Below are 17,756 nucleotides of genomic sequence, written 5' to 3' on the forward strand. Positions count from 1 at the left end.
CAGAGTGGTGTTCAACTCTAGTTCTGGCTGGCTTTTTAGCAAAAGTTTCATAGAAGTGTCTATTATTTGGGACTGTCTGTTTTGGCCAGATGGGTGTATGCTGGCTTGTAAATTTTCCCCTTCAAATATCTGTCAGCACTGAGAACTGTAATCCACCAAAACGTCCAGATCCCAAATTTAAAATATGACTCTGAAAGCGCCATAATTTTGCAGCTCTAGTATATGACAAAGAAACCAATCAACAAAGAACCTCCCCTCCCAGGTCTCTCCCACCCGTTTCCCTCCCACACACACCTGCTGGTAACCTGCAGTGATTAAAACAAACTTGTATTGCATTTTGGCTCTAACACACACAGTGAAATATCTAACAGAGAAATAGAGTTTGGAGATGAAAAACATACCACACACAAAGCCATGGAACACGCTGTACCAAAGGTATTGTTAGAAAAGAATGCTCAGGAATAAATGGCACTGCCAGGTAGTTCTACCAGGGGTTGCATATAATTATGTTCAGCTGCTCTCCTGTTGCTCTCCCTACTTCTGGGGCTTTGATTCCCCTCACACCTGCCTTAACATTTGCTGCTGCTCTCACCTCCACTTGGTATCCACTGGCTCCTCTGCAAATCCTTTCGCACTGCATCTCCTGATATTCTGCTTTCCCTCACTGCTTTCCATCCACTTTGTCCCCCTCCCTCCCTATCCCCCCAGTATTTCTAGCATTCCCATCTACTGTCTCTTGCCCAGGGGTGGAAGTAACTTAAAGGACTTACCGGTACACCAGAGTCCTGAGCAGGGGGCATGGCCTCAACTGGAAGAGGCAGGGCCTTTAAAATTTGAGGGCCCTTTAAATCAAGATTTAAAGGCCCTGGGGCTCTGGCTGCGGCTGGGAGCCCCGGCGCCTTTAAATCACCCCCGGAGCTACCAGCTGCAGAGGCAACTGGGAGCCCCAGGGCTCAGGGGCGATTTAAAGGGCCCGGGTCTCCAGTGGTGGGGAGCCCCGGACTCTTTAAAGCACCACCTGAGCCCGTCTGCCGGAGCCGCAGGGTAGCGGCGGCAGGGCTCCGGTGGTGATTTAAAGGGCCCAGAGCTCCGGCTGCTGCAGGGAGCCCTGCGCCCTTTAAATCGCCTGCCTGGGGAAGCTGGTCCAGTATGGCACGGCGTACTGGCTCTTGCCAGTACACCGTACCAGACCGGACCAGTTTACTTTCACCTCTGCTCTTGCTCTTCCTACCACCCAACAACCAGCACTGTAGCACAAGAAATTTTCAAAGCTGCATTTTTAAAAAATCGATATTAGGAGTTTTAACTGAGCCTGATAGTACCTAGTCCTGGTGTGTACGCATCAGTGGGCAGAGCACAAGAAGCCTCCCTTTTCGCACTCTCTCGAAAGGGCCAGGTATAGTTGGGGTCCCAGAGCTGTCTTAGGTATAGGCACTTCCTCCTGGGACACTCGCTAACCCATAGGAGATGTGGAGAGGCCTAGGGGAGGCCTTCGGACAATGCATTATGAAGCTCCAGGAGGAAATACGCTTCCCCAAAGTGCAGTGTCACCTGTAGCATCCTCCCTGGGGTGACGCTGCTCCATACTGCCCCCAGTGCAGACCTGCGCTGTAATAGTACTATTTGGGATTCTGCAAGTTACACTGCCTTAAAAGGATTTTCAAAAGCCAGTTTAAAAAGCAGAAATTTTTATAAAATGATCATTAAAAGGAATAGTTGTGACTTTTCGGCTATTGATCAAAACCTTTCTACAGAAGGACCTTATATTATGTCCACACGGCTAGGGATAACATCCTCACCCCTACTCCAGCCCCATTACAACGGTAAAGGGACTTGAAAAGCCCCAGCACCAGCTGGGGCAGGAATCCCCTGTGGAAAACAGCCATAAGCCTGCCTTCAGAAGGCCTTCCCAAGGCCTGGCGTAAGGGGTGTGCTAAAAGTGGGGCATGAGGGCAAGACAGGCATGTCAGAGGCAGGACTGCAGCACACAGCACGATAGCCCATAAGGAGGGCCCTACCAAATTCCCAGCTGTGAAAAATGTGTCACAGACCGGGAAATCTGGTCTCCTCTGTGAAATCTGGTCTTTTGTGTGCTTTCACTCTACACTGTACAGATTTCACAGGGGAGACCAGCATTTCTCAAACTGGGCGTCCCAACCCAAAAGAGGGTCCGGGGGGAGGGGGGGGGCGGGGGTTGTCCCAAAGTTATTGTAGGGGGTCGCAGTATTGCCACCCTTACTTCTACTCTGCTGCTTTCAGAGCTGGATGGCCAGAGAGTGGCAGCTGCTGACTGAGAGCCCAACTCTGCAGGGCAGAAGGGTGGCAATACCATACCATGCCATCCTTACTTCTGGGCTGCTGCTGGCAGCAGCGCTGCCTTCAGAGCTGGGCTCCCGGCCAGCAGCCGCCGCTCTCTGGCCACCCAGCTCGGAAGGCAGCAACGCCACCAGCAGCAGCGCAGAAGTAAGGGTGGCAGTACCGCAACTCTCCTAGAATAACCTTGCAAGGCCCCCAAAAGCCCCTTTGGGGCCAGAACCCCCACAGTTACAACACCGTGAAAGTTCAGATTTAAATATCTGAAATAATGAAATTTACAATTTCTTAAATCCTGCGACCATGAAATTGACCAAAATGGACTGTGAATTTGGTAGGGCCCTACCCATAAGGCAGCCTGGGAAGGTTGAAGCAATTTAGAAAGGTCTACAGCACTGTCTAGATTATACTGGGGCTTTCCATCCCCTGAACAGCCCAGGATTTTCAGGGTGCAAAGGTGACTTAAAGCCACTTTATCCCTCCCCATCTCCCTCTGGCTGCAAGTAATCTCACCATAGGTGTCCAACAGACATCTGAACAACGATAGAAGGCCTTCATTTTTAGTCCTAGAAAGAAACTATATTAAATTAGAGTTAAGGCTGAGTACACGCCAGTAATCTCAGGCTATGTCTACACTAGCACTTTTGTCATGATAATTTATGTCACTCAGGGGTGTGAAAAAAAACAGAAACACCCCTGAGCAACATAAGTTACACTGACAGAAGCACTGGTGTGGACAGTGCTATGTCAGCGGGAGATGCTCTCCTGCCAACATAGCTACCGCCGATCATTGGGGTGGTTTGATTATATCAATGGGAAAGCTCTCTGCCATTAGCACAGAGCAGCTACACAAGAGATCCTACCATGGCGCAGCTGCATTGGTACAGGTGTGCTGCTGTAAGGTTTCTAGTGTAGACATGGCCTAAGGGTAAGAACAATGCAAGGATGTTGTCCCTATCCCAAAACCAAGTGTTTCTAACCCAGGAAATTCAAAATTAAGTTTAAACATAAAAGAAATCCAAAATTATTAATGTTATGGAAACATAAGGTTAAGGCACCCAAACAACCTTAACTCTGCCCTGCAATGATGCCACACAATAGCCAGATTATTATGATTAGCAGAATACTGTTTGTGGTCCCAGATTAAAGGAAATCGATTTTTAAAAGCATATTCGATTTTTTCCCCCTTATCGTGTCACTAACAGCTCTAAAGGTGGACACGCCCATAATTGATCTATGACTGAAAAGAAGGGGTTGGAACAGAAAGACTTACACAACCTTCACCAGAGTGGTCACTACTGAAATTAATAGGTAGCAAGTTTAAAATAAACACAAAAAAGTATTTTTTCATGCAACGCACTGTCAACCTCTGGAACTCCTTGCCAGAGGGTGTTGTGAATACTATAACAGGGTTCAAAAGGGAGCTAGATAGATTCATGGAAGATAGGTCCCTCAATGGCTATTAGCCAGGATGGGCAGGAATGGTGTCTCTAGCCTCTGTTTGCCAGAAGCTGGGATTGGGTGACAGGGCATGGATCACTTGATGATAACCTGTCTGTTTATTCCCTTTGGGGCACCTGCCATTGGCCACTGTCAGAGGACAGGATACTGGGCTCGATGGACCTTTGATCTAATCCAGTATGGCCGCTCTTATGTTCTTATGTACTCCCTCTATAGTGGACCATCCTGTGACTCTGACAGGGCAGATGAGACATGAGATGTCTAGAGATAAATATGCATGCTGGATTTTAACAGCCTTTAAATAATCTCATTCCACATTTTCCAGGCTGGCCTGTCACAGCAGGCATAGCCATTAAAACTGAATGGAACACAACTAGGCATATTAAGCACCACTTGTTAAGACATATGCTTTACATCAATATGCAGCAAAGTGGTTAAATATGCTGTCTGGGGCTGGAAATGTTGTTTTTTGACATATTTCACACAATGAAACTGAAAGCAAAAGTTTTAGAAGGACCAAGTGCACTTATGGTTACAGACAGTGGGTGAAACCTGGAAAACGCATCCAGCTCATACTATTTAAAAAGAAAAGAAAGAAAGAAAGAAAGAAAGAAAGAAAGAAAGAAAGAAAGAAAGAAAGAAAGAAAGAAAATGTTCAGACTTGTAATCCAAAAGAATCGGAGACAGAAAACAAAAAGTATGAATAAAAGGTCAATTTTTGTCATAGATGAAGGTTAACAGCAGGGTATCCTAAGACAGGAGTGTTTAATATATTTATTAACAATAGGGAACATGGGGAGAGCAGTGGGTGACAGAATTTGCAGATGATAAAATTATTTAGGCGACTCAAATCCAGAAAAGGAACTTCAGTGGGATCTAACCAAGCTAGGTGAATGGACAATGTGGTGAAAGATGAAATTCAATGTTGATAAATGCAAAGTAAAATAAATATATATATGAGGAGAAAATCTGAAGAACTCTTAAGCCGTATAGGATTCTAAATTAACAAATAGCTCAGGAAAGGTCATTGGTCATCACTGTGGACAGTTCAGTGAAAAACTCTGATCAATGTGAAGCTGAAAAAAGTTGCCATCTCTAGTCAATATCATATGGATTTTTTTTTAAAAGTTAACACTTTTCCAGACATTTGGTTTCTATACAGTTCAGTGCCAGAGGACAGTAAAAATACTGCCATGCAAAAAGCTCTATAGCTAGTCTGGAGGAAAAGCAAGATCCCTAGAAAATTCTCTCCTGACCCATAAAAAGGGCAGTCAGCTACTACACAAAACAGAACGAATACCCCTTTAACATACCAGATTTACCTGGCCAAAAGTGACTAATTATTTCAGGTATTTCAGTATTTGGGTGCCCAGCCTGGGACACCTTGTGCTCAGCACTTTCTGAAAAGAAGGACCCGTCTCAAGACTTCTCCAACTGGGTATCTAAGAACTAAGGTATCCAAAATCATTAGTCACGTTTAAAGCTTTTGGTCTCTAAGGGCCAGCTTTTCAAGTGCTCAGCATCCACAATTGGGGCCAGATTTTCAAAGAGCTCAGCTCCTATTTAAGTACATAAATAAAGGCCAGATTTTCAGAAGTATTCTGTATCCAGCACCCCATTGTTACTTATATACATTGCTACTTCTTGATTTTTCCTCTTCTATTGGAAGCCCATTCCACCTATTTCACATTATTTCTGAAGAGAAAAAAAAACCCAACCACTCCAAACCTTGAATTTGTTTTACATTTTTACATATAGCATCTCTAAACTGAAATCCATGTCCGTTAGGTCTAGTTTCTCCAAGAGCTTCAAGCAAATCAACAAGTTTAATTTTATAATAACCCATGCTTTAAATACTTCGTCACCTTTCATTTGTCATTTTAGAAGACTAAACAATCCCTGTTTTTTAATCTTACCTCATATCTAAGAATTTCCAATTTCATTTATCATCTTTCTTGCCCAGTGCTAATTTCTCTCCAAGTTAACTACAAAGGTGACTGAAATTAGATATTGTACTCCAAATTAGGCTAACTAGGCTTTAAAAAGCAATAGACAAAATCCCAAGGCTTACATAATATATCCACTCAGTACTACCTGTTAGCCTCCTTTACTGTTCCTGTACATAGGAGTGCAAATCATCGAACCATACCAATGTAGGGTGTGAAGAGACCTTGAAAAGCCACCAAGTCCAGCCCCCTGGGCTGAGACAGGACCAGGTAAACCTAGATCATCCCTGATAGGGGGTTTGTCCAACCTGTTCTTAAAAACCTCCAATGAAGGGGATTCCATAACTTCCATTGGAAGCCTATTCTGGAGCTTAACTACCCTTACAGTTAGAAAGTTTTTCTTAATTTCTAACCTAAATCTCCCTTATTTGTAGATCAACCTCATTGCTTTTTGTCCTACCATCAGTGGACATGGAGAACAATTAATCACAGTCCTCTCTATAACAGCCCTTAACAGATTTGAAGATTGAGAGGGAAGCTGATAACAGTTTTCTTTTCTCAAGATCAAACATGCCAAGTTTTTTTTAACCCTTCCTCATAGGCCAGGTTTTCTAAACCTTTTATTGTTTTTGTTGCTGGACTCTCTGCAATTTATCCACATCTTTCCTAAAGTGTGATGCCCAGAACTGGATACAGTACTCCAGCTGAGGCCTCACCAGTGCTGAGCAGAGTGGACATCTAAGTCCGGTGTCTCACATACAGTACTCCTGTTGATACACCACAGAATGATATTAGCCTTTTTTTTGGTTAATATTGTGGCTCCTATTCTGATAGCTGTAGCTATCTTCTCCAGCATCTCTGGAAACACTTCATCGTGCTCATCTAAAGATCAGTACATGTTTCTATAAAGACACTTGGCTCCTTGCCCCTCAATACTTTTCCAAACTGACTCAACATTTCCTCCCATTTGTTTAAATGATTCCTATCTGCCACTTGTAATTGAACATTACTACCCCACACTGTCTTCACTTTTCATCATTATAAAAACACCTTAAAACCTTTAATTAGAATTACTATTTTTTACTATGTATACAGCACAGCCAAACTCTAACCCAGTCAAATCCTTCACCCAACCAAGGCTGTTATTCATATAACAGGCAATATTTCCCCGAGCCAAAAAAGGTATTTCCCCTATCACATTAATTATATATCACATTTGCTATATTTGTTCAGAGACAATTTCAATGTATGTCACTCCCGACTTTTATACACAGTGAGCCAGAACCAGATTCTCTTCTCTCTTCCATCTATCTGTTTATCCAAGGGTTTTATCCTGCCATCCATTACTGTAGAACCTGAGCACCTCACAGACTTTAATGTATTTATCCTCATAATAACTCTGAGAGATAGGGAAGTATTATCCCTTTTTTACAGATGGAGAACTGAAAGATCCCTGCGCAGATACAAATTTATACGTGCAGATGCAGATATTTGTGGATATAAATCAGTATCCGCAGAGCTGCAGGGCTCTACTGGGAACTGCAGTGGCAAAAGGAGTAGCACATCGGGCCACCGCTCCCAGGAGCCAGCACCCTATGCTGGTAGCTCCTCCAGCATGGCTGCACCACCCCCAGCCTTGCCCACTGGGGCGTGCACCAGGCTCACTGGCAGTCATCCCTAGTGGTGCTAGTGTGTTCAAGCAGCGTGCACGCTCCCAGACAGGAGTCCCCTCCATACAGCAGTCTGCATCTTCTGTCCGGGGGCATGCGAGCTGCTTGAACACAAGCAAGACCTGACACAGCTGCCGGTGAGCCTGGTGCCCACTCCAGTGGGCGGGGCTTGGCATGGTACAGCCATGCCAGAGGAGCTGCTGGCTCCTGGGAGCGGCGGCCTGATGTGCTGCTCCTTTTGCTGCTGTGGTTCTAGAGCCCTGCAGCTCTGCAAATACTGATTTGCATCCGTGTATATAAATTTGTATTCACACAGGGCTCTAAGAACTGAGACACAGAGACAGTAACGGCCATATTTTTAAAGGTATTTAGGTGCTGAAAGATGCATCTTTCTGCATTTTTAGACATCTAAACTCCTTGAAAATTCTAGCCCTAAGTGACTTACCCCAGGTCACACAAGAAGTCAGTGGTGGAGCAGGGAATTGAACTCAAATCTCTGGAATTGCAGGCTAGTGTCCTAACCACTAGGGTGCCCTTTCTCTCAAAATAACCACTGGAGTGTCCTTTCTCTCAAAATAAATAAAGCAACAAAATACTCACAGATTTCACCTTTCATACATTAACCATGAGTCACATCTGTCATGCTGCTATTATTTACTTTTCCTCAGCAGCATCATTAAATTATTTAGGGCTTGAACCAATGCTCACTGAAATCAATGAGAATCTTCTATTGACTTCCATGGGCTTTGGACCAGGCCTTTTGTCAATAGCGGAGGCATTCATTCTGACTATGAAGTTTATTTACATGAAAGGCAATTTTTAAAATTTTAATACAGGAGTCGTGTTAACATATTTTTACTTGTAATTCAAAGAAAAGCAACCTGTAGACTGTTTAGAAATGCTTTGACATAGAAAGCACACCTTTTGGTAATGTTATCACAGCACCAGATAATGCAATACTGCCAACTCCGTATAGGGAATTAAGTCCCCAAATCATGAGATTTTTAACATTAATAAAAGGTTGGGTTCATTTTATTTGCTTTTTGGTTTTTGAGTCTTTAGGGGTCACATTTTCAAGCTTTTCCCACTAACTATGAGAACTAGAAACTTTAAAAAAATAAAAGAAAAAAAAAGAGTGACAAAGGTGAGAGTTTCATATAATCACCTGATTGGGGCTTTAAGAAAAATATTAAATCCTATGAGACTCAAAAAAAAAAAAAAAAAAGAAAAGAAAAGAAAAGTCTTAAGAAATGGCAATGCTGCAATGAGTTTTTCAGTCATTATCACATCAGCCTATGAAGTGCCAACTGCTAGCACTGCTTCCAACAATACAGTAAAAATATGGTAGCACATCTGGAGCTTCCCAAACCACTTGGCCATTGTGAAGAATACTGTTCTGGGGGAGGAGTTCGGTCCATCCATATTTTTGGCAGTAATTGGTTTGTACATAGGTTTTGACTATCATAATGCAAAGAGACAGATAATTAACTCAAAAGGTTAAAGAGAAGAGTTTACCTGGGTCATTAAGAAAATCATCCAAGGAGTTCCACTTTTGAACACCTGAATAAAATGTGCCATTGGTAGAGTTAAATTCGGTGTAGTTCCTGACACACTTATGTCTCAAATTGCCCATAAAAAGCTGGAGGCCTATAAGGGCAAAGACACTCAAGCAGAAAACGGTCAGGATCATCACATCAGCAAGTTTCTTAACAGACTGGATAAGTGCACCTACGATGGTCTTCAGTCCTAGGGAGATAAAAGCCAAGAGTTTATAGACTTAGAAGCAGGAACAAAGGTGTAGTTAATTCCTTTTGAGAGCTGAAACTCTGCACAGAAGCTACAGTGCCTAATCAAAAGGTCTATGTTACATATTTGCAACCTGATAGCACAAACAAGGCAGAAGTGATTAATGTGAAAACGTAGTTAGGGCCTAATATTTTGGACACAAAATTCTTCCTATTTATGTTTGTTCTTCCTATTATTTTTAAATGAAAAAGCCATTAAAAACAAAGGAAAAAATATTTGGTGGAACTAAAAGGCAAGGAGTTAGACACAAAACTGATCATATATAAAATAAAACTGCATAGATGGTATGTAATATTCAGGTGCATATTATATGTAAGAGTAAACATATTAAAGATTTAGATAACTGATTTGTTAACAGCATGCTAAAATTTTCAAAAGTACCTAAGTGATTTAGGAGCCCAAGTCCCATCAACTTTTGAAAATTGGATTTTGGCGTCTAAGTCAGTAGAACACTTGACAATTTTATCACTTGCCATCACATAAAGAAGCGTATGTGTACTGCTTTATGTCTGAACACATTACGTAATAAGGCCAAATCCTGCTTGCCTTACTCAGGCAAATAGTCCCACTAACTTCAACGAGTTTGCATAAAATGAGGTGACTGTGAACCTTAGTGTGAGATCAAATATATGGATGCTACATTATATAAACAGCACCAAGGAAGACTTATTCCTTTTTTAAAAGCCCTCTTATTCATCATAAATATATAGCAGGACTTCCAAAGCAATTGCATGCCAGTAGCAGCTATGTTTTTTAACTAACATTAAATTTTAATGAATATTCAGTTACCAGTAACTAATTCTTCTGGTCCTGAATAACACTAATATGGTAACATTAAAAGGAATTAAGTTAAAAAAAATGCAAAAGAAAGCAGGTGAAGTTTTTTTATTGGAAATATTCATAATGAGTTGACCTGCCCACTGAATATTAGGTCTTGATTCCCAGGAATTCCACCCCATAGCACTAAACATCCATGGAAGTTGGATTAGAGCTGTATGGGTAAAACAAACAAACAAACAAAACTAAAAATGTTTTTTTTAAAAAAACAAAACAAAACAAAAAAGAAAACACATGAGGGTTGTTAAGAAAGCAAAACGTTTTTTGTTCTCTCTTCAAACTTGTTGCACAAACAAAAGGAAATCGCTGTTTCTAATGTTGGTTGAAATCTCAACGTGGACAATGAATGGATCTTGCACTACATGAATCCACAAGCGTAAACTAATTACACTGCTGTGCGGGGTACAACTGTTACCATAAGCCATTAACTGTATTAATGGCCATGCAGACATTATATACTAAACTACTAGGCTGTAGGAAGGTCACGTTTTCCCACCAACCTCTCTTGGATCCCCTGTGCCAAGCCAGTTTGTGCCATGGTGGGACAAAAAGGGCTGCAACATTTGTCCCTCTGCACACTAGCCCAAAAAAAAAAAAAAAAAGCTCAGGGCCAGATTTTCCAGCGCTCAGCAACCACAATGCGGCCCAATTTTCAAAAGTGCTCCCCTTTTATTTAGGCACCTAGATAAGAGCCAGATTTTTGAGTGCACTGAGCTGTTCTGGAAACCTGGCCACTTACTTTGCTGCCTAAATGGGAGTGAAGCTCTTCTAATAATCTGGCCCCAAATGAACATTAACAAATCAAGAAGCAATAGGTCTCCCAATGAAAGAATGTATTCTGCCTTGCTGCGGATCTACAAAAGGTTCGGTTACAGCCCAAATCTGTGGGTTTTTTTCAGGCAATACTCCTACACAAGTCTATGGGGCAGAGTGGGCATAAAGAAAAACAGGACCAGCCTGTTAATGGCTTAAATTGAACCGTAACAAAATAGTCAGTGAGGAAAATCAATTCTAAATACATTAGAACGGTTTTTCTAATTGTTGTCTATCTAACTCACTGACATGCATTGTTTGAGCTTTCATCACTGGCCACTCTTTACATATACTGCCATTTGCCTTTTTGTAGTTGCTAAAACTTGGAACGTACAACTAAGAATTGGATTTTAGAGGGGAGCTCTAACTCTAGAGCTAACTCACAAAATCTAATCCTATACACTTTCCCCACAGTAATCCATGTGAAAGTCCTGAAGGACGTCCACTTTAATAATATGAATTCAAACTCAGAGTCTCCATCTGTATTACTTTAGTAAAGTGGTAACACTAGTTAGCTTGCCAGATGCCTTGATATCTTTTGACACATCACAAGGTACCTCACACAGTAATTTAGTGTGGTGTATCTCCCACCCACTATGTGGCAAATAGAGACTTGAACCTGCAAATCCTTACTCACATGAGAAAGAAGAATGGGACTCCTTGCATGAGCAAGGACAATATTAGGACCCAACCCTGAGAATACTTATTTGCACAGGTAAGATATACACAACATGAGGAAAGGTTTGCAAGCTCAGGACCCATTGCTGTTAATGTTGAGGTCAATTTCTGAAACTTATTCTATCAGTTTAGTTACTATGGTTTTAAATGGAATGTTTATCCTCCAGTGTTCGTTTTACATGTTTAATCTTTGCAGGGATCAGAGAACTCCACTTTAGAGGGTTTTCCATTTTATTTATTCATGGGTTTGGGGTTTTTTAGAACTTACAGGACCACCAGCAATTTAGTGGAAAGCGCTTTAGTAATAAAATTATAATTATTGATTAAAAATAAATTATTCTTATTTCACTATTACTGGTGTATTGTTGCATTTTTCTGGGTAAAACCATAAGGGAACTTGGCATATTTATTGCAGGATCACTGTATTTTTGTCTCATCCTGCAAAATCAAGATGTGACCAGAAAAGTAACTGTCATTCTCATAGTCACTCGGCTTGTGTATCACTAGATAATATATTTAAGTCACCACTAGCCAAAACGCTATGGACCTGGTGCTATGAGGGATGAGTCAATAGGAATTGAGGGCACTCAGAACCCTGCTGCAGGTGCTCTGGATTTCCCAGAGTCTGTTTCCATGGTTTTTTTTTAAGGGTAATTGCTAGATGTATTCAAATTTAGACCACTATTAAATCTTCTATGGAACTAATCCTCCTTTGAAATAATGCCAATGAGAACACTGCAATACAGCTTAATAGAATATACTATTTATAGAGCATTAAAGGCATTTATTTAACTCTTGCAGGTCAAGCACCAAACTGGGCAGCATGCAGCAGAAAGTCTCAAGGCCTGATCCAAAACTCATTGAAGTCACTAGTCAATTAACATTAATGGACTTTGGATCAGGCCCATACATATTAATAATGAAATATTCTTCTGAATGACTACATTCTTTCCACATTTTTATGGCTAAATCCTGTTTGCCTTACATGGGTAGAACCACTAAGTTCAGATGCTATGGTGTACCTAGATAGAGGGAGCAAACAAGTGGGATTTGGCCCAAAACATTACTGTTAATAGTGGTAGAGGTTAACACATTAGAACATCACCACAGATTAATCAATTAATAAGTATTCAAAAGCAAACTGCAAAACATAAAAAATGCAAGCAACACCAAACAGTGAAAAACAATCACATCCCCCAAAACCATCCATTCCTCCTATGAAATTTAATAGATTATTAGCATTATTGAGTACGTCATCCATACCAGATGTTGGCAATCACTTACTGTACATCAGACACTTTCATGCATATTCTGGGAAAAAGAAAAGAAAAGAAAAACAAAACCAAACCACAGAGTGTGACTTGTGTAATGATTGCTATCACTTTGTCTATTCTCATCTCCTGAGTTATGCATAGTTCTCATTAATGTCTCTTTGAGTTACATGTATGTAGCAAGAAAAGAATACACTCCAATGAGTGTATTATGTTATTAGCTACAGACACATACTGCAGCTAACAGTTTTTTTATTACCTTGGAAAATTTATAAGACTGCAGTGTTTCTGCAGATCATCTCTCAAAGAGAAGGGTATGATTCTTTTCCATGCTCATCTTATACAAAGAGATTAACATGTAGCAAGTGTTTGCCACCTCCAAGTTTGATTCCTGCCCTTCAGGAGCCTTCCACTGGCTGCCTGCTTCTTGAGTGGTGTATGTTGCTACTACAAGGATGACATTCAGCCTTATGGAGAGGGCCAAAACAAGACCTCCTGTAACATGTCTTTGAAGTGGGGTTTAAATGGGACATAAGTGGGATTTAAGCAGTGCTTAGGGTCTTTTGCTATCACTCCACACATAGGCAAATTTCACCCGTAAAGTCTGAAGAATTGTGCTCTGAGCTCTGCCTATAAATTCAGTACCGAATGACAACCAAAGTGTTTTTTACAGTCTTTAAGGACCCTATCCAATTCCCAAAGTCAATGAAAGACTCATGCTAACTTCAATGGGAGCTGGATCAGGCCCCAAAGGCCTTGAACTTATTTATCTCTGACACTACCTCTCCTTCACATCCCAACATAGAAGCTGAGATGCTCCAGTTGCCAGTGTTTGTACTGTAGGCTCTGCTGTTCATCCTTGGAAGTTGAGGGCTCCTGCTAATGAAGCTTGCTTCTGCTGACAGTGTTCCACAGCCTGAGATTGGCCATTTTCAATGAATAGGTTTAATTTATTTTATTTATTAGTTATTATCAATGACTGGGGGGGATTTCTCTGCACATAAAGTATGATATGAAGTCCATTGCAGTTGATGGAAAGATTTCCATTGACTTCAGTGAGATTTAGATCAGGCCCAACCTGGGGCATTGATGGGTGTTATTGAGTTGTCCAGTGGGCTGGCTCAAGAATTTTAGGAGTCCTTTTAAAATTAAATTGCCATGACTATAAGTGAGATCCAAAGTTCTAATTAACAAATAAAATCACCTACATTAAGGGGCTTTATTCCCAAGAAAGGCATCTGAAGTTGATGGATATATATGAGGAAATCAGAGACAAGGATTTTTTTTTTAAAATGGCACTTGAATGTACTTAATGTAGACTGATTGGGCCAGATTCTCAGCAAGTGTAAATGTAAATGGCATAATATTACTGAAATCTAATGAAAAGATGATTGAACTCAATGGATCCTTTGACTTCAGTGGGTCTACTCCAGTTAGGCACATACTTAAGGGTGTGATTTTCAATAGCACTAAGCATTAATCTAACTGCTCCCACTGAAGTCAATGGTAAAACTGTCATTGTTTCAGTAAAGCAGAGTTAAGCTAATGCTGAGTATTTCTGAAAATCAGCACCTGAGCACTTTGCTGGGTGGAAGCCTTACATCAGCTCAGAATCTGGCCCATTAGTTCAGAAAAGCAATTTCCCCAAGCTCACAAATTTCAGGTATTTCCGTAAATAAATAACCAGATGATGCAAAAGTGTGATTGGAAATCACCTCAGGTCTTTGCAAAAGAGAGTGAATTCCAGCAATCACCCTCCTTATCTGAGAAATAACAAAGGCATCAAAAATACAATGCAGCCCAAGAATGGCATTTAAGATATTACTGTTCATCATTTTTCATTTTAAAATCAACTGTGTGGTAATATTTCATCTCTGCAAAATCCTGTATTATTATTAAAGAACCAAGCTGAGCTCCAAAAAAGACTTATAAGAATACCTAAATATTCCTTTAAAAAGGATAACTCACCTGAAATTATCTACTAGCATGAGAGCTCTCATTTATCTCTGTTTTACTAGCAATTAAATAGATGCCCAATCATTCATATCCCTCCATTTGAGTAATTTTACATGCTCAAAACACAGTTAATCTTGATGGTAAAATCCAAGGGCCAAATTCCCTGCTAGAAAAACTCCATGGAGTTATGTCAGCAAAGTATTTGGCCCTTAGTATCATGATATTAAAAATAGTTATAAGAAAGTTAGCTGAGTCTACATCCAGAGGGTGAAATGACAGAACATGTGCTACTGTGTATTGCACTAGCAAATTATATTTGGTATCTTCTTTCACCAACAAATGGCTCAATCTGGCATTTAATACTACAGAAAGGTTTGGGTGTATTTTAAATAATATCTTGTACTCTCCCTCTTCTCATTACAAAACAGCTACTATTTATTGTCTGAAGTCCAAACAAGCTTCAAGCATAATTTCTGATTTCTTAAAATGTCACAGAATTACCACACATAACTCAGCAAAATTGCTCTGCTCTGAAGAGGTTCAGGATTGAAGACAAGATGGAAACTGAAAGGCATGCTGTGGTGGTGACTGTCCTTCCAGGTTAGTCTTCAAATTACTGGCAAAAGAGATAGCGCTCTTTTGTTGGTAGTTTTTTTTTTTGTTTAGCTATTACTGCCTTATGTGATCTGTAAATCATGGAGCTCGGCTTGCAGTTAAACCACAGCTTTCCCCAGCAGAAACATTTTCACAGTGAACACCCTAGTTGTAAAAGATCTTAAAACTTTTCTGCTAGTTTGGGTTTTCCCTTCCAGAATGACAAAAAAAAAATACAAAACAGAAATGCTACAGGTTTTCAGGTTTCAGAGAAGCAGCCGTGTTAGTCTGTATTTGCAAAAAGAAAAGGAGGACTTGTGGCACCTTAGAGACTAACACATTTATTTGAGCATGAGCTTTTGTGAGCTACATCCAATGAAGTGAGCTGTAGCTCACAAAAGCTTATGCTCAAATAAATTTGTTAGTCTCTAAAGGTGCCACAAGTACTCCTTTTCTTTTTACAGGTTTTCAGAAGCTTCAGACCTCTTAAACTACTCATTAAAGGCCAGATGTTGCCACCTTTCCTCACACTGAGTATTATCTTACTTTGCAAGTAGCTCCACTGACTTTAATGACACTAATACTGGAGTTAGGCACTACTCAGCATGAGTAAGATTTGCAGAATCTGGATCTAATTGTACAAGGTGTGTTCTTAAAACGTGTGCATCCTAACCACAGTATTTATGCCTAAATTTTAAGCTCTGTGTGGCTGTTAGTTATCATAGCTGAAAACATGCATGACCATACATACTTACACTCGGTCATTTGTTTTGATTTTAATGTCATAGTGCAAGTGTTTACAATGTACTGGGTTGAAAAATTTCACTACACTTAAATGACTGTGCTTGAGATTTTGAGCAGTCTTCTTAATTTTTCAAATATATTTGACATGTAATTGCCAACATCTGTTCAGGATAATCATCAACAGGATCTACCATGCACGGATTTTGCTATCTTCTCTACCTTGCCATGCAGGTTGTATATTTTAAACACTGAGGCTGAATGAGACCTGTCCATAGATAACACTTGGCAAGAATGTATTTTCATGGAGCTAGCTTGAAATGGGCTCATCTCTGAATAAATCACTAATTTGAAACTATTATTAATCACAGTAATAACAGCTATAAATGGGATCAAATAGTTTGATTAAAACAACGCTGTGGGGAAAAGGGTTAATTCACTAATGGAACTGTGTCAAAACACTGACTCTCTTTGGGATTGTTTCATTGAAAATGTGAAAAATCAATTGGGAGAGATCCTGACTCCACTGAAGTCAATGCCAAAATTCCCACTGACTTCAACAGGGCCAGAATTTCAGCCAGGGTTGCTATCCAATGTAAACAAGAGAGCACCAGAAGAATTAAGGCACCTATGTTTCCAGCCACAAAATGAGTTCAATTTTTAGCACAAACTTTGACTTGCCTGCAGAGGCACTTGGAAGTTCTAATAAATATTTCTGAGGTCATCATTTATTCTTTCATTTTTAATATAAACATCTGAAGATGTTAATGAAACTTCATTGCCATTTTCATATGGTTCGTGAATGAGTACTTTATGGATATGATAGATGATACACTGTATACAAAAGCTTATTATACAGTAGTACTCGTTTTAGTGAGCTTTGTCAGTATTAAAAAACATATGAAAAACGTCTTCTATTGACAGGTCACATTCCCTACATTCATCCATTCCCAATCAGTATCTATTGTATTAAGTCATTTTTATTCACTGTATTTGCTCCTGGAAATGGAATGTAGGCTTTAACTGCAGCCTGAGTGTTTAACCTGATTTTCACCTGAAATGACTGAGATTGTTTTCAGCGCCCGAAGTACTCTGAACGTTCGTAAGGCTGAGACATTGCCCAGGTCCACAAATTCAGTTATGTATCTGTAACAAGGGAAAGTCACACACAGACAATGACAAAACGCCAGCAAAAAACAACAGTCAAGGGGACAAGGAGAGACAGAGAGAGAATCACTTGTAGCTGAGAGCCAAAATGCAAGGATCAGGGCTTCTTACCTGGGATTACTGAAATAGTTTTAAAAGCTCTCAATACCCTGAAAGTCCGAAGAGGTGTAACACTGACTAGTTTCACAAATTCTCCTACATACCTGTAGAATTAAATCACAGTTATTTGGAATTATACAGTAGAGCATGCTATTGGATTGAATGAACAGTGCATTCACTTGTAAGAATGAATGCATCTGAATGAACAGTACACCCACTTTATAAGGCTGTTCTTATTTGCCATTCTTCCTGAGTATATCATATCGTACAGGATGTAAATATTCCCTACATCATAAATCTTACGAATTAGGCATAGCTTTCTTTAAAACTATACATAGGAGTTGGTTATAATAGTGCTCAGCAGTGCATATTATACATATTATACCATCTTGTTTCAATTTTAA

The 17,756-nt window shown here is 40.3% G+C and overlaps 1 protein-coding gene across 12 annotated transcripts in view; it reads right to left on the bottom strand.

Moving 5' to 3' along the window:
* LOC125631202 (sodium channel protein type 5 subunit alpha-like) overlaps positions 1 to 17,756 on the bottom strand; it is a 328,900-nt gene that overhangs the window by 226,111 nt on the left and 85,033 nt on the right. For 9 of the 12 annotated variants that reach the window (XM_075126008.1, XM_075126015.1, XM_075126014.1 and 6 more), the window contains exons 6-7: positions 17,141 to 17,232; positions 8,906 to 9,136 (exon numbers count right to left, since the gene is read on the bottom strand). In XM_075126008.1, coding sequence (XP_074982109.1) covers positions 8,906 to 9,136; positions 17,141 to 17,232 — 323 coding nt within the window. Of the gene's footprint in view, positions 1 to 8,905; positions 9,137 to 17,140; positions 17,233 to 17,364; positions 17,457 to 17,756 lie in introns of all 12 variants that reach the window. The other 3 variants (XM_075126019.1, XM_075126010.1, XM_075126017.1) reach the window with 2 other exon arrangements.

The sequence above is a fragment of the Caretta caretta genome, chromosome 2 (genome assembly GCF_965140235.1).
Source record: "Caretta caretta isolate rCarCar2 chromosome 2, rCarCar1.hap1, whole genome shotgun sequence".
NCBI classification, from domain to species: Eukaryota; Metazoa; Chordata; order Testudines; family Cheloniidae; genus Caretta; species Caretta caretta.